This window comes from Carcharodon carcharias, chromosome 1 (genome assembly GCF_017639515.1).
Source record: "Carcharodon carcharias isolate sCarCar2 chromosome 1, sCarCar2.pri, whole genome shotgun sequence".
Lineage (NCBI taxonomy): Eukaryota > Metazoa > Chordata > Chondrichthyes > Lamniformes > Lamnidae > Carcharodon > Carcharodon carcharias.
In genome coordinates this window covers 134283019-134305094 of record NC_054467.1, presented here as the reverse complement: position 1 = coordinate 134305094, position 22076 = coordinate 134283019, and the positions used below count along the sequence as shown (strand labels likewise).

The 22076-nt window shown below is 43.2% G+C and overlaps 1 protein-coding gene across 9 annotated transcripts in view; it reads left to right on the top strand.

The window, feature by feature from the left end:
* arap2 (ArfGAP with RhoGAP domain, ankyrin repeat and PH domain 2) overlaps positions 1–22076 on the top strand; it is a 461240-nt gene that overhangs the window by 401449 nt on the left and 37715 nt on the right. For all 9 annotated transcript variants that reach the window (XM_041205604.1, XM_041205793.1, XM_041205626.1 and 6 more), the window contains 2 exons: positions 8800–8835; positions 18382–18445. In XM_041205604.1, coding sequence (XP_041061538.1) covers positions 8800–8835; positions 18382–18445 — 100 coding nt within the window. The remainder of the gene's footprint in view (positions 1–8799; positions 8836–18381; positions 18446–22076) is intronic.

Here is a 22076-nt window from a genome sequence, read left to right as displayed (position 1 = left end):
TAGGAAATGTTTGTCACTTATACTCTGCTAATATTAATTAGCTGGGGAACAAGCACAGCACAGTTGGCAGCGAAAAATAACTGCCAATTTCTGAGGTATAAATAGCACTCTAAGAAAGCATATAACCATCATTTTAACTTTACAAGTTAAATGGTTCCAACAAAAGTTAAACTGCAGTTATATTGCACGTCTTGCTCCATTATAAAGTGATTTCAGCAACACTAAAGGCATGAATTTCCATAAAAATTAAAGGGCTCCACGCCTTTGCCAAAATGTTGCCTGAGCACAGAATCCAGAACCCCCAAACCTGGCATCCAACATTTTCAGCAGGGGTGGTGGGAAATATGGAATGGGGAGGGGGTGTATTTTGCCCATCTGCAGTTCATGGAGGCAGCTGTACATTTAAAGATATAGCTGCTTCACATGGAACAATCTTGGTTGTTGAAGTTTCAGAAACACAATTTGTGTGCATTAGCCATTTGAGGAAAAGGTCTGAACCTAACAAGAAATATGATACTGTTTCTTTGGAGAAATATGGTACCATGTTGGAGAGGTATGGTACCTTTTGGGAAAGGTCAGGTACCCCTTTGGAAATGTTAAGTGTAGACATGAATGTGTGTAAAAGGTGGGTAAGCTTGATGGAGCTATCAAGCTGTCAAGACATTTAAATTTCCTGCCCTTTAAATTTTGAAAAAAATACAGCTAGCCTGCAGCTAAAAATAATCATTGCTTTCAATTTCATAGATGTTTGTTGACATAAGCCCTAGTGCTATCATTATAGTGTTATTTCTGCTTACCTGCGTCCACAATCTTTCATTATTACAGTGGGGGACCTGTAAGTTCAGTTTGATTGAAAAATCCAAGTGATCATCCTGTGGGATAATGGCTACCACATCAGATCATTACTCATAGTGTGCCCAGTCTACCCCAGATTATCCTGGAAGAGTTAGGTGTCTCAAAAATTTAAGCAACAGCCGAAGTTAGCCGTTTCACGCTGCTACTGTGCAGTAGCAACCCGAGTGGTATTCTCCACTAATAGGATGCTGGCACATTCTGCCTCCCATACAAATGAATAATGTGGTGCATGAATTTCAGTACCAGTGTAATGCTGGGTATGTAGGCTATATATTACAATAATTGGTGGATCGTATCAAGCAGCACACCCCTTCACTGTTCACAACAGGCAGAGTACTGACCGTACTCAACCAGCCCGTGCTTTCAAAACTCAGAACACGGTGACCAAAATTAGATGCGATTCTGCAATTGGACAACAATTACTAAACAATCCTACTAAGAAAACACTAACAACCAATTAAGTTTATCAATCAAGCTTTTGATGTGACCAAGCCATTGCACCTTCTTCAACTAAACAAAAGCTTGAAGGATAACTGTTTCCTTGGTGCTTTCTCTATGGCAACACCTCTACCAATCAGAGCCCACTTGCCAACTATCAGCACCCTTTTCTCATGCAGTATAGATTGTTGTTCCCTTTAAAATTTGGATTTCTTGCAATTCTGTCCTGATGAGTGCAAGACAAAAAAGCTTCGACAGCATATCTTTTTCTTCAGCAATGATAAAGATTAGCTGTCTTTGATGAGGGGGCTGTGAATTAAAATGTTTTGTTTTATGTGGGATTAAGTACTTGAAGGAAATATTTGTTTTTATAAGGTATTAAGTACCTAAAGGTATTTCAATGTATTGATTGGGCTTTTATCAACAAGTATTTTATTTTAAACATAGTGAAGTTTGTAATAGATACTTACAACTTTATTATTTCATCTCAACATCGCTCCTGAGGTCTGCCCATGGTGGATACTGGGTGAGTTGGCATGGAAGATGTTATGCCAAAAGGTGGTGAGGCGGGGGGTGGGGGGGTGCATGTGTAGGCACTAAGTTGTCGTATGTGTTCTAAAAGGCCATGAGGATGAGTGGGGGTCATGGGTTGGTATGAGTTAGTACTAAGTTGGCATGCGTAATATACAGCAAGCAATGATCTGATTGGGATAGCCATTATCCTGCAGGATAACCGCTTGAAGCTGTCAATTAAACTCTGAACTTTTGGGCGCCCCACTGTGATGATGATAGGCTATAGAAAAGTCAAGCAGAAATAATACAACATTGATAGCATCCAGGCAACAAACATCTAGTAAAATTGCAAACATTGATTTTTTTTTTCAACTTGCGGGCTGGCTGCTTTTCTTCAAAATGTAAAAGTATGAGGGTCCATGGGGGTAGGTAGAGAGGCATAGGTTAGCATGTAGGGTATGAAAGAACATGGGGTGTGCGTGGGGGGCATGAGTTGACATGGATGGGACATAGGGAGGCTGTGAGGGTTAAGGACGTGTGAGAGATATTTTTGGTTTTACTTTTTTTTTTACAACTGGGACAGAGCACCTAGGCAGACCCTTTAACCAGCTCTTCTTGGCACCCGGCAACCCTTGAAGTTGGCTCTGATCTCTTTCCAGGGCAGTGAGCCCAATTCCAGATAGTAACAACATCCCCTCCACCCTAACTGAACGGAAATCCGACTGTTTGGGGCACTTCCTCCTGAGTCAGGTTTGCGGAGTCAGGAAAATTTTGGCCAAAATGTGCAGTGTAATTGCAGCCAAATTGGGTCAGGGATTCTGTATCGAATGATGTCCCACACTAGCTTGCGAATAATTGTAACCAGTACAAAGTCAACCTTTTAAACTTGAAAGTTTATAAATCACTTACATAACTCATTGACTCATCACTAGCATTAAAAAAAAAACTTCCACCCACGTTTGGTGATTGCGGAGAACAATGTAACTTGATGTTGTCTGCTGGTACCATTCAGGATTATACCAGTGTAAAACTGGCAAATGTAATATCTCATTAGACTGATGACAATCAATGTGTATTATGACCTGGTTTGGCCTGTCTCCTCTAATTGTGAAGATCAGTCAATCCATGCTTGTTGCACAGGTTCAGATGTTTTTGTCCATGATTATAAAGACCAACATGCTAATTTTAGCTAATAAAACTGGAGTCTGAACAAAGCCTGTTTATTTTCCATGATCCAATATTTTCTGACCTTTTCAAATTTTGAAGTCCACTTAGTTTTAGCTTATTAAAATAACCTTCCTTTGTCTAGGTATTAGATTAGTTTTTCTTAAACTAATGAATTACTCGCCTTGGCTCTGCACGTCTTGCTGCTGCCTCTTTCTTAGTCAATATCCCGTTTGTAATATTTGAATATTTGCTGCAATTACCAATTAAACGTTGAGCCAGATAGAGCTAGACATTTGTCTTCCCACATTCTACTTTAACAACCTATTTATCACTTTTGCCATTTAAGTTGATCAGAGTAAAAAGCTTGCTTTCAAGGGCATCATTTTAACCCTTGTACAGCCAGTATGAAAATATTTCATGTCTAACTTAATCAGTACTGAGCTACCCCACTGCGGCAGTGCATTAGCAGGTGTAAACTAATACTCACTCTGAACTGTGGCAGCTGAGCAGACCAAGGATAGTGGCAAATGCATTACTATTTATCCTCAAAACCCCCAAGCCCAAAGAAAATGCTTATACAGTGCCTTCATGTCCTCTCAATGATCCAAAGTGCTGAACAATCAATCTATTAGTTTTGTATGAGCAAATTTGGCAACTAGTTTGCACACGGCAGTCCTGCAGACAGCAGTAAGACACGGACACAGTTGATCTGATTTTAGAGATGCTAATTGAGGATAAATGTTGATCAGGACACAATGGAACTCAGCTGCTTGACTTTGAATAATATCATGGGTTCTTGTACATTTGATATTGTAAGTTTCCTTTGTGATTTGTTTTTCTTTTGCAGTATCCCTTTAAGGAGCTGCCTTTTACTCTGTCCCTGATTTTGTTAATTTATTTGAACTGATTGTGCTCAAAAAGGTTACCTAAACAGAAAGGTGATTTTATCATCTCTGAATGACGGCACCTCTGACAATGCTGTGCTTGCTTATTAGCCCTCTGAGCATCTGCCTTGATAACGTGCTTAAGCCTCGAGAGTGGATTAGCATAGGAAAAGTCAGTTCCTCCTGATTGCTACCTAAGAACACTACTCATAGGGGTTTGAATGTGGCAGGAGCAGGTGAGGACAGGATCCGACATGGATGTGATTAAATAACTTGCTAATGCTGACATCAAGCATGGTAATGACACTGTTCCTTTGGAGTCCTCCTTGATTCAATGCCTTCTGTATTGAAGAGAAATACTTAATAGGTTTTCAAGCAAAGTTGAAGTCCATGGAATAAAAGACAGTGGGGGGATTCGTCCCAGATTTGCACTAATTATGCTTTACCCAATGGCAGCTTTTCACTCCATATCATCCCAAACCCGCCATGATACTTATGCATTCCCAGGATACACGGCATGTCCATGGTGGGCGGGCGCCAATTGGCCTGCCAGGCCGTCACTTTGTCACTTCATCACATCAGGCACCACATTTAAAGTACAGCTGCGCTCAACGCTTCCAGCCCAGGACTGCAGTAAAGTCATGGCCCTGAAAGGCAAGAAGATTGCAGCCCTCAAGCACCTTTTGGACGCCTTGGAGGCCCGGTGTGATGTCCTCTACCCCCGCTCTGGCTGCGGGGTGGTGGTGGGGTGTGGCGGGGGGGGCGGGGGGGGGTGCGGTAGCAACATTACCGCTCTGGTTTGGTAGGTGATGGCAGTGGGGATCAGTTGTTTAATCACATCCATGTCGGATCCTGTCCTCAACCTTAATGTTGGCAGGCAGGCAAAGAGGCCAGGCGGCCTCCACATTTTTCATGGAGCCTCATCCACGGGCGGGATGAGGTTTCATGAAGTGTTTAAAATCTAATAAAAATTTATACATTTATACTTTGACATGTCCCAGCTCATGTGATAGTATCACATGAGAGGACACATTTTAAAAGTTTTATAAACCTTTATTTAAAAGTTTAACACTGAAATAAATCTCCCTGAGGCACCTCTGTGCCTCAGGGAGATCACTGCGTTCTTTCGCACGCGTCACGATGGGCGGGCCTTAATTGGCCCACCCACATAAAATGTTGGAGCAGACCCGATTGGGGACGCCGATTGGGTTTGCGCCCGCCACCGCCTGCCCCCACACGACCCCCGTGGTGGGGGAAATTTCTGGCCATGGACTGCTGGAATTGGCAGATACATGGCAGATGAAATTTAATGCAGAGAAGTGTAAGTGATACATTTTGGCAGGTAGAACAAGGAGAGGCAAAATGAAATAAAGGGAACAATGCTAAAACAGGATCAGAAACACAGAGAACTGGGTTTTATGTACACAAATCATTGAAGGCGGCAGGACAAGTTGAGAATGTGGTTAAAAAACATATGAGACCCTGGGCTTTATAAAAACATAGAGCACAAAAACAAGGAAGATATCATGAACCATTATAAAACACTGGTTTGGTTTCAACTGGAGTATTGTGTCCAATTCTGGGCACCACACTTTGCGAAGAATGTGAAGGCATTAGAAAGAGGTGCAGGAAAGATTTGTGAAATAGTTCCAAAGATTTGAGACTTCAGTTGTTTGGGTAGATTGGAGATACTGAGGTTGTTGTCCTGAGAGGAGTGTTAGTTGAGAGAAGATTTGCTATAAATGTTCAAAATCATGAGGGCTCTAGACAAAGTAGATAGAAAGAAACTGTTTCCATTGGTAGAAGGTTCAATTTAAGGTGATTGGTAAAAGAACTATTGGTGACATGAAGAGAAATATTTTTATGCATTGAGTGGTAAGGATCTACAATGTTCTGTTTGAGAGTGTAGTGAAGACAGATTCTATCATGACTTTCAAAAGGGAATTTCGTAAGAACCTGAAGAGAAAAAATTAGAGGACTACAAGGGAAGGGGGGGGTCAGATTAGCAGAATTGCTCTTGCAGAGAGCCAGCAAAGATGTGACAGCTGAATGGCCTCCTTCTGCATTGTAACTATTCAATGGGCTGATTTTATGGGGCACCACGGACCTCAACCACCCAGCTAAAAAGTCGGCGCAAGACCAGCCTTAATTGCTTTTTAAGGTGAGGCTTCCACCACTATCTCGGGAGGAAGTCCCACCTCAGAGCGCTGCCGGCCAATTAAATGGCTGCCAGCACTGTAGTCTCAGCAGCGCCAGATGGGAGTGATGGCCCACTGGGGTTACAGGCAATCCTGACAAAGAGAAATGCAGAGTGAAGGTAAGTCCACAGTGTCGCCTGGGCCAGATTGGCAGGCTCCAGCATGGGCAATGGGGGCTGGATTTGAGATTTGAGAGCGCGGGGGGTGGGGGGGGGGGTTGTAAAAGGGGAAGGATTACCTTTGTTTGGGTTGGGGTGAGGGTGGTGTCAGGTGCCTCCAATGAGTGCAAGGCACCCACAAAAGAGGTTGCCCTCCACCTTACCAAGAGCTAAAGCTGCCATGTTTTCCACTGCCATGGATAAAGTAATGGTGGGGGTAGGATGGCATTCTTGTGGCCATTAATCAACCTCTTAAAAGCCTCATTAGGCCTAAGGGTGGGTGGATCGCCTGACACCTCCACTGCCCACTGTAAAATATGAAACAGGTCAGAGGCAGATGGGTGGATGGCTGGCAGGCCACATGCTGGATTTTATGAGTGCCCCCAGCCTTCAAACCCCCAAGCAGAGGAGCACAATATACAGCCATGTGATTCAATGACATAAATTCTGAACGATTGTTCTTTTTATTAAGTATGTTTAATTTGTGTAAAATATATTTATGATCATGTAGCAAAAATTAAATTTCTCCAAAAATTAATTTGCAATCGGCTCCTGATTAATGTGAACAGAATTACCTGGAAAAACTCAGCAGGTCTGGCAGCATCGGCGGAGAAGAAAAGAGTTGACGTTTCGAGTCCTCATGACCCTTCAACAGAACTAGGTGAATCCAAGGAAGGGGATCCTTCCTTGTGGATCGGCTGTCCACAAATGGAGGCATAAGCCAATTTAAATAACCAAAGGCCCTATTAAGGACAATTTTCCCAGCCCATTAGCATTTTGTCTGCTACCTCCGCTTGGCCTCTCTGACTTTAAATTTTTTGCTTACCCCTCTCTCAATATAACCCCTGACCTGGCACTGTCAGTAAGCTGCTGAGGCTTCAGAGATGCTGGCCCTCTAAGTCGGCAGCACCTACATCCTACCTAAGGTCGGTGAGCTCAAAGGCAGCCAATTAAGAGGCTACCCCTGGGAAAATTGCTGAGCTGGTGCAGCTTCTAGCAAGTATGGTCTCAGGACCCCTTCTGGCCCCAACCTCGGGGTCCAAAGCCCAGGATAAAATCCAGCCCAGTGACATGAATACCATTTGATAGCGTCTCTACTGGGAAAAAATATTATTAAAGCCCAATTGATGTTAGGTATTTATTATCTTCAACCCTTGCCATGGATGCCATGCTCTCAACACTAATTCCATCCCCCTTCCCGACCATTAACTCAGGCTGAACCAAGTCGTTTGCAATCTCAGCATCCTGTTTGAGCTAAAGTTGAACTTCTGACTGTGTTATTCTTCATCATAAAAGCTGCCTGTTTCCGCCTCTGATTTTGCCCACCCTAGCGTCTGGTTCTGCCCATCCGCCGTTGAAACCATCATGCGTGCTTTTGATACCTTCAGTGCTCTCGTGGACAGTTTCCCACCATAAACCTCAGTCCATCCAATTCTGCCACTTGGATCCTATTGCACAATACATTTTGCTGGTCTATCAGCCCTGCTGTTGTTGACCTACATTGGTTCCTCCTTAACATCTCAATTTTAAAATTCCTATCTTCATGTTTAAGTGCTGTCATTGCCTCATCACTCCCTATCTTTGTAAACTCTTTTAGCCCAGTCCCATTGAGCTTTTTTGTGAATCCCCACCTCCCTTTACCTAACCATGAATGACTGTCCCTTTATCTGCCTAAGCCCTATTCTCTGGAATTTCTTCCCTCAATGCCTCCACCTTTTCGCCTCTCTCCCGTCCTTTAAGATTTTTTTTTAAAACCCCAAGCTTTTGATCTTACCTCCCAATATATTTTTGTTTGTCCTAACATCCATTTTTGTCTGGTTTTGCTTCTAAAAAAGGTACCACTGGGCATTTTTCAAGGTGCTATATCGATGTAAGATTTTGCTGATGTTTGGCTTTATTTCAGCCATGGTATGTCTCATCTGCATTCACTGATTCTGTTTTTAAAAAGCTGCTTTCTCTAATCACCTCCCTTTTAATAACAGTTCTAAGTATAGAAAATCACTCATACTATCAGTACTAACTCTTAATGTCTCCATTTATGAAGCTGAATTAATACTTGTTCCTGATTATTAACGGGATAAACTGGCTCCAACCAACTTTTTTAGACTTTCAAGGGGATTAATCCGAAAATCGTTTTATATGTGGTACTGAAATGGATTATAATATTATCAATCATTCAGGTAAAAGTGGCTATTAACTGAGCTAGGTTATTTGGTAATAATAGAATGTGCAATCAATCCAACTTAAGTGAGCCTCTGATAATCACTTAAATAACCATTAGCCTGGTAGATACAACAAATAACAAGAAATTTTGGTCTGCAGGATCTTTAATTAATTTTATATACTCTATCTGCTGATTTGCACTTTAAAGTTTTTCATTCCTTTCAAACTGATTGGAAGATGACTTCCTGTGCCTGTGCCACACTTACTTGTAAATGGTACCCTTAAGATCCTCAGTTCTTCCCTTGTTTATTGCATTTTTGCCTCCACTAATGTTGAGTCATGATAAAATCTTTTCTCTATTCATTACCTTCTAAAGAATGAGCAAAAACTGTCTGTTAATATGTCCCTTTCTCTATTACACAGCTTCGGCTTTACACTTTATTCAGAAAAACAACAGTGGTAAGTTTTGAAATTAGATCCTGTCCAAATCTGTTTTAATGTGTTATATTTGAAGTCATATTGTTGAGCACAAAGTAAAATAATGGTATGACAAAGAATATAGGGTGCGTCATGTGAGATGCTCTTTCCATATTCAGTTTGCAAGGGGCAACTGATACGAAAAGGTTGAATAAAGTTGAAAGGGAGAGGGATGAGGACAGTGCAAAGGAATTCAATTATCATTAGTTCAACAGGCCAAGCAAGTCATTTCATCAATAGGATTGTTAAACTTTTTGGTTATGACATCAATTATATTATGATAAATGGAAGACTTTTCAATATAAACTGAAATTTGAGAAAGCTGTGCCAGATTGTTAAAAAAAAATCACCCATTAGGAAATTGTGCTTTTTATTGTGCACAAAAGTTGTGAGAAATATATTTATTATAATGTCAGGAAATCAGTAGCAAGAGGATATAAACATAAGATCTGTATTAAGCATAAAAGGAGAGGATAGCTATTTTCATGCAGTTTTTAAGATGGTTTGCACAAGTAGGCATTGAAGCCCAGTCAATCCCAGCATTTTGGTGAGAACCAAATAAATGTTGAAGAAAACTATTGAAGGCATTGAAAGGAAGGAAATGGTAGGCTTGCTAAATAATTGCATTGTATCAGTTGACACAGTAGTGTAGAGGATAAAATACCAGAGATACAAGGAAACCTAAACATAAATCAAGGGAAGAACTATCTAGATTTAGTGCAAGGGAAAAAAGTGATAATGGTAAAAAAAAATGAGATTGACAATGGACATATCTCTAGGATCTGATGGTTTCCACCCCAGAGTATTAAAGCAAGTAGGTGAGGAAAGTTTAGGTGCTTTAATCATGGAGCAGAATTTAGCCCTTGTCGGGCGGGCTCAGCGGGGGTGGTCGGGAAGCCGACCACAGCCCACAATCTGGACCAGACTCCGATTTCATGCTGGCGGGCCAATTAAGGCCTGGCATCATGAAACACGAGCAGCAGCACTCAGCGCTTTCTGTGCAGAGTGGGGGGGGTGTGCAAGCGCAAACTTCATGAATGCGCGAGAGTGCATACTTGCAAATCTCTCTGAGGCACAGAGCTGCCTCAGGGAGATGAAGAGTTCTCAGAAAAATAAATAAATGCCCATTAACTGTTGGAAACATGTCCCCTCGTGTGACTCTGTCAGATGAGCAGGGACAAGTTATTAATTCAATTCATAATTTTTATTTTATTTTTATTTGCTTTTGGAAACCTCATCCTACCTGTGGATGAGGTTTCCTAAAAAAAGCAAAGGCCACTTGGCCTTTTCGCCTGCTCACCAACCGTAAGGTTGAACAGGCAGCAAGATATGTAAGTTAATGGCAGGGTGGGTGATGCATTGCTGCTGCATCATTTGGGAGCTGCTGGATACCAAGCTGATCCACAGCAAACACATCTGTACCAAGCGTTTGCACTCGAGGAACTTCGGATCCGAGTTAAGGAGCTGGAGTCTGAGCTGCAGACATTGCGCTACATCAGGGAGGGGGAAAGTTACCTGGACTTTGCTCCAGGAGGTGGTCACACCCCTCAGTTGGGTAATTCAAATTTGGTCTGTGACTAGGGACAGGAGAGTGTGACTGCAGGTGTGGGACTGAGGACGTAGCCTTGGCTTCTGAACCTGTCCAACAGTTACAATGTTCTTGCAAACTGTATGGATGAGAGCGGGGACTGCAGGCAGGATGAGCTAACTGACCACAGCACCGTGGTGCAGAGACCCATTCAAGTGGGGGGAGGAAATGGGAGCATAGTAGTGGTAGGGGACAGTATACATAATTAGTGGGATAGATACTGTTCTCTGCAGCCGTGAGCATGAGTCCCGAAGGCTGTGTTGCCTGCCCAGTGCCAGGGTTAAGGACGTCTCCTCAGGGCTGGAGAGGAACTTGGAGTGGGAGGGGAGGGATCCAGTTGTTGTCGTCCATGTTGGTACCAATGACATTGATAGGACTAGAAAGGAGATTCTGCTGAAATAATTTGAACAGTTAGGTGCTAAATTGAAAAGCAGAACCTCCAAGATAATAATCTCAGGATTGCTACCTGAGCCATGGGCAAACTGGCATGTGGTAAATAAAGTCAAGGAGTTAAATGCATGGCTCAGAGATTGGTGTGGGAGGAATGGGTTTCAGTTTATGGGGTATGGGCACCAGTACTGGGGTCGAAAGGAACTGTTCCGGTGGGATGGGCTTCACTTGAACCGTGCTGGGACCAGTGTCCTGACGAATTGAATAAGAAGGACTGTAGAGAGGGCTTTAAACTAAATAGAGGGGTTTACTAGGTTGATCCTGGGTATGGAGGGATATTCTTATGAGGAGATGTTGATTAGGTTGGGCCTGTACTCATTGGAGTTTAGAAGAATGAGAGGCAACCTGATTGAAACACATAAGATTTGTAGGGGGCTTGGCAGGTTAGATGTTGAGAGGCTGTTGCCCCTTGTGGGAGAGTCTAGGACCAGAGGGCATATTCTCAGAGTAAGGGGTCGCCCATTTAATACAGAGATGAGGAGGAAATTCTTCTCTCAGAGGGTAGTCAATCTGTGGAATTCTTTACTTCAGAGGGCTGTAGAGGCTGGGTCGTTAAGTATATTCAAGGCTGAGATAGCCAGATTTTTAATCAATAAGGGAATCAATGCTTATGGGGAAAAGGCAGGAAAATGGACATGAGGATTATCAGATCAGCCATGAGCTATTGAATGGCAGAGCAGACTCAATGTGCCGAATGGCCTACTTCTGCTTCTACATCTTATGGTGTTATGGTAATTAAGATTTTAATTGCCTTAACAGCTTTTAATTGTTGGCGGGTGTGCTCTCAATTCCTGTGCACGCCCGCCGACCGACATATTGCGCGACTACGCGCTGACGAAAGGGCGCACGCCCAACATCAACACACATCATTTTACACTCAAGTGGGTCAGGCGCACACCCACCTGCCGAGGTAAAAATTTTGTCCATGATCTTTCAAAATTCCCTTGGTTCTGGAATTGTCCCCTTGCATTGGAAAACTGCTTGTGTTACACTATTATTAAGGAAGAGTTAGAAAGATAAACCAGGAAATTTATTTCCAGGAAACCAGGAAACTATTAAAGTAAGTCATTGTTTAATACTGAGGTAGGAGCTTAAAAAAAGTATAGAGTATTGTACAAGTATAATTAGTCAAGAAACAGGTTTCCTAGCTAACATAAGGGAGTAACTAGCTTAATCGAGAGAGACGTCATGGCAGGAAAACTCAGACCCATGATATGCTCCTCCTGCAGGATGTGGGAAATGAGGAATGCTTCCAGCGTCCCTGATGACCATGTGTGCGGAAGGTGTGTCCAAATGCAGCTTCTATCTAAACGGATTTCGGAGCTGGAGCTGCAGGTGGACTCATTGTGGAGCATCCATGATGCTGAGCAAGTCGTGGATAGCACGTTTAATGAGGTGGTCACACAGCAGGTGAAGATTACACAGGCAGAAAGGGAATGGTTGACCATCAGAAACAGTAAAAGACTCAGGAGGGTAGTGCAGGAGTGCCCTGTGGTCATCCACCTCTCTAACAGATATACCACTTTGGATACTGTTGGGGGGATGGTCCCTCAGGCGAAAGCAGCAAAACCAAGTTAACGGCACCATGGGTGGCTCTGCTGCTCAGAGGGGTGGGAGGAAAACAAGTGGCAGGGCTATGGTGATAGGGGATTTAATAGTTAGGGGCACAGATAGACGCTTCTATGGCCGCAAACGTGAATCAAAGATGGTATGTTGCCTCCCTGGTGCCAGGGTCCGGGATGTCACGGAGCGGCTGCAGGACATTCTGGGGAGGGAAGGTAAGCAGCCAGTGCTCGTGGTACACATTGGTACCAATGACATAGGTAAACTAAGGGATGAGGACCTGCAAACTCAGTACAGGAAGTTAGGAGATAAATTAAAATGCAGGACCTCAAATGTAGTAATCTCAGGATTACTCCCAGTTCCATGTGCTAGTGAGAGCAGGAATAAGAGGATAGACCAAATGAGCACGTGGCTGGAGAGATGGTGTAGCCGGGAGGGATTCAGATTCTTGAGGCACTGGGACCGGTTCTGGGGAAGGTGGGACTGTACAAACCGGATGGGCTACAACCAGGCAGAGCTGGGACCAGTATCCTTGTGGGGGCTTTTGCTAGTTCTGTAGGGCAGTATTTAAACTAGAGTGGCAGGGGGATGGAATCCCAGGAGTAGGATCAGATAGGTCAGATTCAGATCAGAAAAATGGAGGTAGAACATTAGCTAGGGACGTTGTGATATACATGGAGTTACAGGAGAAGCAAAATTTACAAAGTGTCCAGCAAGGGAAATTGATGGGGTTAAACTGTTTATTCTTCAATGCAAGGAGTATTACAAACAAGGTAGATGAGTTAAGGGCACAGGTAGACACATGGCAGCAAGATGTCATTGCTATAATGGAGACCTGGCTAAAGGAGGGTCAAAACTGGCAGCTTAATATCCCTGGTTATAGAGACTTCAAACACAATAGAGAAGGAGATAAAAAAGGAAGGGGGGTAGAACTAATGGTTAGAGAATCATTTCCAGTTGTGAGAAGGGATAATATACTAAATGGGTCAACAAACGAGGCTTTATGGATTGAGCTTAGTAATAAAAAAGGGGCAGTCACACTACTGGGAGTATACTACAGACCCCCAACTAGTGAAAGGGAGATAGAAGAACAAATATGTAGGCAAATGTCTGCTTGTAAGAGCAAGAGGGCAATAATAGTAGGAAACTTCAACTATCCTCATATCAACTGGGTTTGAAACAGTATACGGGGCACTGAGGGAGAAAAATTCATGCAGTGTGTCCAGGAAAAATTTTTCAACCAATTAGTGACAAACCCAACGAGAGGAGATGCAACTCTAGGCCTAGTCTTGGGGAACAAAGAAGGGCAAGTGGGTGAAGTGACAGTTGGCGACCATATCGGGGACAATGGCTATAATTCAGTTAGATTTAGCTTTACCATAGAAAAGGACAGAGATAAGGCAGGAGTAAAGTCTTGAACTGAGGGAAGGCTAATTTTGCAGAGATGAGAAGGGACTTGGCGGAGGTGGACTGGTCAGCACTGCTGGAGGATAAAACAGTGGAAAACCAGTGGGAAGCACTAAAAAGCGAGATCCTAATTGTACAAAGTGGACATGTCCCATATAAAAATAAGAGTGGTACTGCCAAATCTAGACCCCCCCTGGTTGTCTAGAGGAATACAGGGGAAGATCAAACAGAAAAAGAAAGCATATGATAGGCACAAAGAACTAAGCACTGCAGATAGCCAAGACAAATATAGGAAGTGCAGGGACGAAATAAAAAAGGAAATAAGGAAATCAAAGAGAGGGCATGAAAAAAGATTAGTATGTAAAATTAAAGATAACCCAAAGATGTTTCACCAATACATTAATGCTAAAAGGTTAGTTAAGGAAAAAGTGGGACCTATTGGAGATGAAGATGGAAACTTGTGTGTAGATGCAGAGGCTGTGGGAAGGGCTTTGAGTGAATATTTTGTCTCCATGTTTACAAAGGATAGGGAGGAAGTAGATATAGTAGTCCAGGAGGAACACTGTGAGATATTGGACGAGATAGTCATAAAGAGAGAGGAAGCATTCGAAGGGTTGAAATCCTTGAAAGTTGATAAGTCACCAGAGCCAGATGGATTGTTTCTGAGGCTGCTGAAGGAAGTCAGGGAGGAGATAGCAGATGCTCTGAGGATGATTTTCCAATCTTCACTAGATACAGGGGAGGTGCCGGAGGACTGTAGAAATGCAAACGTTCCATTGTTTAAAAGGGGATCAGAGGAAATGCCAAACAATTATAGGCCAGTTAGTCTTACATCAGTGGTGAGCACATTAGTAGAAGCAATCCTGAGAGATAGGATTAACTGTCATGTGGAAAGGCATGGACTAGTCAGGGATGGTCAGCATGGATTTGTTAAAGGAAGGTCTTGCCTCACAAATTTGATTGAATTCTTTGAGCAAGTGACAGGAACGGGTGATGAAAGTAGTGCAGTGGATGTTGTGTACATGGATTTTAGCAAGGCATTTGACAAGGTCCCACATGGCAGATTGGTCAGGAAAGTAAAAGCCCATGGGATTCAGAGTAATGTGGCAAACTGGATAAAAGGTTGGCTTTGTAACAGGAAACAAAGGGTAACGGTCGATGGATGGCCTTGCAAGTAGAATGTTGTCTCAAGTGGTGTTCTACAGGGCTCAGTGTGGGACCCTTGTTGTTTGTGTTATATATTAATGATTTGGGCGCGAATGTGACATACACGATTGGGAAGTTTGTAGATAACATAAAGATTGGCTGAGTAGTGGATAGCCATAATCTCCAAAATGATATAGATGGGTTGGTGGAGTGGGCAGTAAAAGTGGCAGATGGATTTTAACATAGAGAAGTGGGAGGTCCTACATTTAGGGAGGTCAAACAGTTACAGGGATTACACAATAAATGAGAATATACTAAGAGAGGTAGATGAAGTGAGAGATCTTGGCGTACAAGTACACAGGTCCATGAAGGCAGTAGTTCAGGTAAATAGGTTGTAAAGAAGGCATATGGAATGCTCTCCTTCATTGGCAGAGGTGTAGAATATTAGAGTAAGGATATAATGTTGGAATTGTATAAAACACTGGTAAGGCTACGAATGGAGTATTGTGAGCAGTTCTCGTCACCACATTACAGGAAGGACGTAATAGCTCTGGAGAGAGTGCAGAGAAGGTTTACAAGAATGTTGCCAGGGTTAGAAAAGTGTAGCTACGAGGAGAGATTGAATAGGTTGGGGTTATTTTCCTTAGAACAAAGAAGGCTGAGAGGTGACTTGATTGAGGTGTACAAAATTATGAGGGGAATAGTTAGAGTGGACAGGATAAAATTGTTTCCCTTGGTGGAGAATTCTAGAACCAGCGGACATAAATTCAAGATAAGTGGCAGAAGGTGTAGGGGGGCATGAGGAAGAACTTTTTTACACAGAGGGTAGTGGGTGTCTGGAATTCACTGCCCAAATTGGTGGTTGAGGCAGAAACTCTAAACTCTTTTAAAAAGTACCTGGATCTGCACCTTAAGTGCTGTAAGCTGCAGGTCTATGGGCTGGGTGCAGGAAAGTAGGATTAGAAAGGGCAGCTGAGTTTCCTCGGGCTGGCATGGACAAAATGGGCCGAATATCCTCCTGCTGTGCTGTAAATTTTCTATGGTTCTATGGAAATTATATATCTATATATCAAATATCAGTTTTCGGGAAGTTGCTAGAATCTGACATTTGTGATAGAGTAAGCCCTGTCTAACTAACCTAGTTGAATTTACTAAACCTCCATGCAAGAGACTGAGGGAAAATGGAAGCGCATGGAATTGGAAGCAACCTTTTGACAAGGGTAGGGAATTGTTTCAGAGGTACAAGACGGAGACTAGAGATAACAGTTATGTCCTTAAGTTGAAAGGAATTGGCTAGTGGTGTCCCCAGTGAACTGTACTGGGACCTCTGTTGTTCGCTGTTTTATAAATTACTTAGTGAATAAAAGAATGAATGAGTAGAAGCGTGTACACCCAGGTTTACCGCTAACAGTAAGGCCAAGATTTTCATCCCCGGGTCGAGTTCGCCGAGTTGGGAGATTTCCCAGCTCAGTGAACCTAACCTTTAAAAATGGCCACCTGTAGGTCAGATTTTTAGTTGGCGGTGGTGCAGGGGTGGCCTCAGAATTTGTGTGGAGGCTGCTGGGTATGGAGACAGGCTGGGCGCAAGGCCTGCCTCTGTGCTCTGGCACTCCATTTAAATAAACAAAAATAACAATGAAACAAAAATCGTTCCTCCAGCCCTCACCCCACCTCACAGCCCACCACCCCACCTCACACCCCAATGCCAACCTATGCCAACCCATGACCTCCAGCCACCCCCCATGGCCCCTCACACCTGCTATGCAAACCCATGGCCCCTTACATCCCCTATGCTAACCCATGCCCCTTTTCCCCCATACCCCAGGCCAATTTAGTGCCAAGTCATGCCAACCCATGCCCAGCACCCTATGCCTTTACCCCCCCACCATGCCGCTCAGCTAGTATCCTTGGATAGTTCCTTGACAGCTTTGACAGCTCTGACAACTGGACAGCTCTTCAACAGTTCCTTGACAGCTGGACAGTTCTTTGACAGCTGGATAGTTCCAATGAGTTTCTGCATCAAAAATGCATAATCATGTCCACTTTTAACAATCCCAAAGGGTGCCTTACCTCTCCCAAAGGTATGCCATGACCCTATCCAAAGGGGTACCTTACCTCCCCAAAGTAGTACCCAGGCTACCCAAATGAATTCACCAAGTTGAGACCTCCTCTTACTTCTTCTAATCTACACACTTAAGGTTCACACTCCTGGCCTTTCAAAATCCCACTTTAGAGGAGGCAGCTGGTGATTTAAACGCCAGCTGCCTCCATGAATTGTACCTGCACAAACCCCCATTAAGCCAGGTTCAAGGAGCGGGACTTAGAAATTTCGGCCATTTCTGGGATTTTTGCCATGACAGAGAGGGATATTGAAAGATAGAGTAAGTTGGCAAAACTGTGGCAGATGGAGAAATGCGAGGACAAAAGTGTTGAACCTAAGAAAGATAAATCAGAGTATTTTCCAAATGGTGAAAAGCCAGGAACTGTGAGGAAGTAGAGAGGTTTAGGGCTCCATGTAAAGAAATAACTAAAAAAAATCCTACTGGACAGATTAAAAAAGTTAAACGGCTAATGGAATTTTAGCCCTAATCTCAAGAGAGCAGGAATATACAGAGTGTTGAAAGCTATGAAACAGTTGTTTAAAGATCTAGTTAGACTGTATTTGGAGTGCTGTGTTCAGTTCAGATGAGATATATTATCATTGGAGTGGCTGTGACACAGAATTAGTTTAATGATATCAAGCTAAAATGATTAAATTACGAGGGCTGGTTACATAGACTTAGCTTGCACTTCTTCAGGTATATGAAATTAAGGGATAACATATCTGAGGTGGTTAAGATGGTTAATGGATTTGATAGGATAAATATTGAAAAACTATTTTCTCTAAAGGAGAAGTCTAGAACAAGGGGACATGGCCTTAAAATCAGAGCTAGACCATCCAGACTAGATGTCAGGAAGCACTTTTCACATAAAGAGTAGTGGAAATCTGGAAAGCTCTCTTTCAAAAAAGCTGTTGAGGCTAGGTCAATTGAAAATTTCAAAACTGGCATTGTTGGCTTTTTGTTAAGCAAGAGTATAAAGGGAAATGGAATTAAGGCAAGTAAATGCAGTTAAGATTCAGATCAGCCATGCTCTAATTGAATGACAAAATAAGCTCAAGGGGCTGAATGACCTAGTCCTGTTCCTATATTGCTTTATTACAGGGAAAGGACAGGTAAATGGAGATTAGAGTAAGTAGCGCCCATCAGGCAGATAGCAAGTGCAATAGGACAAATAGATTCCGTTGGACTGAATTCTTTTATGATTACAATTTCTTCATGGGCACTGCGATTGAGGCCATAATGCTAATTTGCAAAATATATGTTCATCTGCAGGTTTTTGTGCTGTGATAAGGAAGATGCACATGTAGAATGGTTAGCTAGTTTGCTCAATGCACAGGTAAGAAATCCTATTCAGTCTTGCTAACATTTCTGAATCATTTAGCAATCTATTATTTTTGCTTTAGCATTGTCATATTCTTGTACAACTTTAACATATTACTTTTGAATATAAAAGCCCTATTAACATTGTGTGTCTATAATTTTGGGATAAAATTCAGCATCACAGTTCTTATGGTTCATTACATAAGCAGCTTTTGGCTTCAACTGTTAAAGCAAAATTTGTAAATGTTAGTTGTCATTATTACCTCATGCTACCATGGAATTATTAATAGGATACTAAAGCATGACACTTCTGGTTGCTTCAAAGTCACATTGTACTACTGACTCTGGGCTGTGCAAAACAAGACGGAATGACTTAATTCTTTACCAAGAAGACAGTGTAAATCTTTCATTTCAATATTTTTTGCTTGAATCTGTGGTGTAGATTTTTTACAAATATTTTTCATCAGCAAAAAGCAGTGCTGGAAACTTGAATAATTGGCGAAGATGCAATATATCTTTTAATCATTTTGAGTTTTGTTTCAACAAACAGAAGTACAATATCCTTTCAATTATGCACTTGTGGAGCAGCCAGTCTTACCTAGAGAATTGGCGAGAAAAATATTAAGCAATCTTGTGCTTTCGGTTTTAAATCTTTCATCATTTTTTAAACTATGACCTTAAGTGGATTGTATATTGTATAGTTTCTATAGAAACAGACATTAAATCCTGACAAGGTCGATCAAAAATGACAAGAGGTATTACCACAGACGGATAAGTTCAGAGGTTATAGATATCTTTGAAGGGCAACTCATTAGGATTTTTGCTCTGGCTTTATTGGCAAGTTAGCAGAGTAGTTGCACACCTATTATGATAAAATGTACTAATGATGCATACATTCATTTAGTTTGTATGTAAAACCGTCCAATATAGAGCAGAGGAAAACAGACTAATGCTGTGCAAATCTCATACAAAGAGCCACAGAAATAAACAACAGCATGGTAAAAGAAGCAAAAGAAGCCTTTGCAAGACGGTTAGGAAAGATGGCCAATAGCTTGGACAGTGATGGATTCTGAGAAGGCTTTTAAAGGTTAGGAAGGAAGCAAAGAGATGGAGAGGCTTGGGTAAAGAGAGTACTGGAGAACCCATAGAATGATTACATCACAGAAAGAGGCCATTCAGCCTATTGTGTCTGTGCTGGCTCTCTGAGGGAGCAATTTACCTAGTGCCACACCCCCTCGTCTCCATAGCTGTGCACATCCTCCGTTTTCATATAATAATCCAATTCCCTCTTGAATGCCTCGATTGAACCTGCCTCCACCACCTTCAGGCAAAACATTCCATATCCCAACCACTTACTGCGCAAAAAAAGTCCCTCCCCATGTCACTGCTGGCTCCCTTGCCAATTAACACAAACCTGTCAAGTAGGGTTTTAGCAGCAATGAGGCCATGGTAAGCAATGTTGTAGAGATGGAACTAATTTGTCATTTTAGTAGATAAGAATGTATGGTTTAATGTTCAGATCTGGGTCAAACAAAATACTGAGGTGAAATGCTATGTGGTTCAGCCTGCACCAGCAGCCTGGGTAGGGAACATGGAGATAATAGCAAGAGGACAGAGTTGTTGGCAGAAGCTTCTAGTGGAAGCAGAAGCCAACAACATTGCATTTAGTCCTTCTAATATTTAATTTAAGAAATTCTGGTTTGTCCAGACTTCATACCAGATAGGCAATCTTCCTTGCGGCATGGAAGTGGTCATGGACTTTAGCAAAGTGATGGAGAAGTTAAGCCATGTGGTATTAGTATACATGAAGGCCGGGATTTTCCCTGAAATCGGCAAAGTCCGATATCAGGCGGGGAAATCAACGTTTGACCCAATGATGGTATTTCACCCCATATCATGTGGAACATTGTTTGAAAACAAAATCAGAGGCACAGGTTTTACAGTGGATCACTGGCGGGGGCAGCCTCGGATTTGCCTGCCCACCGTGACCTCAGAGCTTCAGTAATCCAGGAGCCATATTTAAAGGACGCCCCTGCATAGAACTAGCACTCTCCAAGGGATACGAAGCTGCTGGGAATTGGTGACTGCCAAAGGGAGGAAACATCCTGCCCCTAGATTTAGCGACAACTCTCTCAAGCAACGACTGGATGTGGTGGAGGCCCGCCACAAAGTCCTTTAACCGCGCTCTGGGCAAAGACTAGTAAACAAAGTCACCAATCCAACGTGGGAGGTGGTGGCAGTGGTGGTCAGTGCAACTGCACTCCAAAACAGGACAGCCACCCAGCGCCAAAAGACGATGAATGATTTCCTCCGTTCTGCCAGAGTAAGTTACTCCTCTCACCACTCTCAGCTCACACACTCACAAACCCATCACACATCCACAGGGATCTCACTCACTGCCCGCTCAAGGGACACCACCACTCACTCTGTCACACACACCTTCATCTGCTCTGCGGATCATGCCCTCATCCCATCCATGGTTCCAGTCACCGCCCACACATAGCAGGCATCCTTCTCACCTGGCCTAGCAGGTGTCCTGTTAACTCCCTATCAACATGCTGGGGGGGTACCATTGACCAGAAACTGAACTGGACTAGTCATATAAATATATGGCAAAAAGAGCAGGCCAGAGGATAGGAACCCTGCGGTGAGTCACTCACCTCCTGACTCCACAAAGCCTGTCCACCACCTACAAGGCACAATTCAGGAATTTGATGGAATACTCCACACTTGCCTGGTGGAGTGCAGCTCCCACAACACTCAAGAAGCTTGACACCATCCAGGACAAGGCAGCCCGCCTGATTGGCACCCCTTCCACAAACATTCAGTCCCTCCACCACTGACGAACAATAGTAGCAGTGTGTACCATCTACAGGATGCACTGCAGAAACTTACCAAGGCTCCTCAGGCAGCACCTTCCAATCTCATAGCCGCCACCATCTAGAAGGACAAGGGCAGCAGATAGATGGGAACACCACCACCTGGAAGTTCCCCTCCAAGTCACTCACCATCCTGACTTCGAAACATATTGTCGTTCCTCACTGCCGCTGGGTCAAATTCTTGGAATTCCCTGCCTAACACCACAGGGATTGCAGCGGTTCAAGAAGGCAGGTCACCACCACCTTCTCAAAGGCAATTAGGGATGGGCAATAAATGCTGGCCCAGCCAGTGAGGCCCACATCCCATGAATGAATTTAAGAAAAGCTCTCTCCATCTGTCTTCATGCAGGACAAGCTGGCTCACATCAAAAGTGAGAGGTCCCAGACTAGTGAAGGAATGCCTGAACTCAAGGTCCTAACAGATATTGAAAATAGAGCACTTCAGCTAGCTGGTGATGCTCTGAACTGGTCCTGTGCTGACGTTGAGATCGTCAACCAAGTCTGGATTCAGTACTGCAACATCCATCAGACAACCATGCTGTGAGTGATGTGTCCTGTTTCACAGACCACTGCCATGCACTAATTATCCCTCCTTTCTTTCACAGGCACATCTGGGAAGCGGCAGCGGGGGTCTATGACCCAGATCCTCAACTCCAGCCCAAAGAGGAATCCACAGACGCCGACATTGAAGACCCATCACAGCGCTCACCCGCACCCTCCAACAGCACAGAGATATACACCTCGGTGGGACCTAGTTCTAGAGTAGTC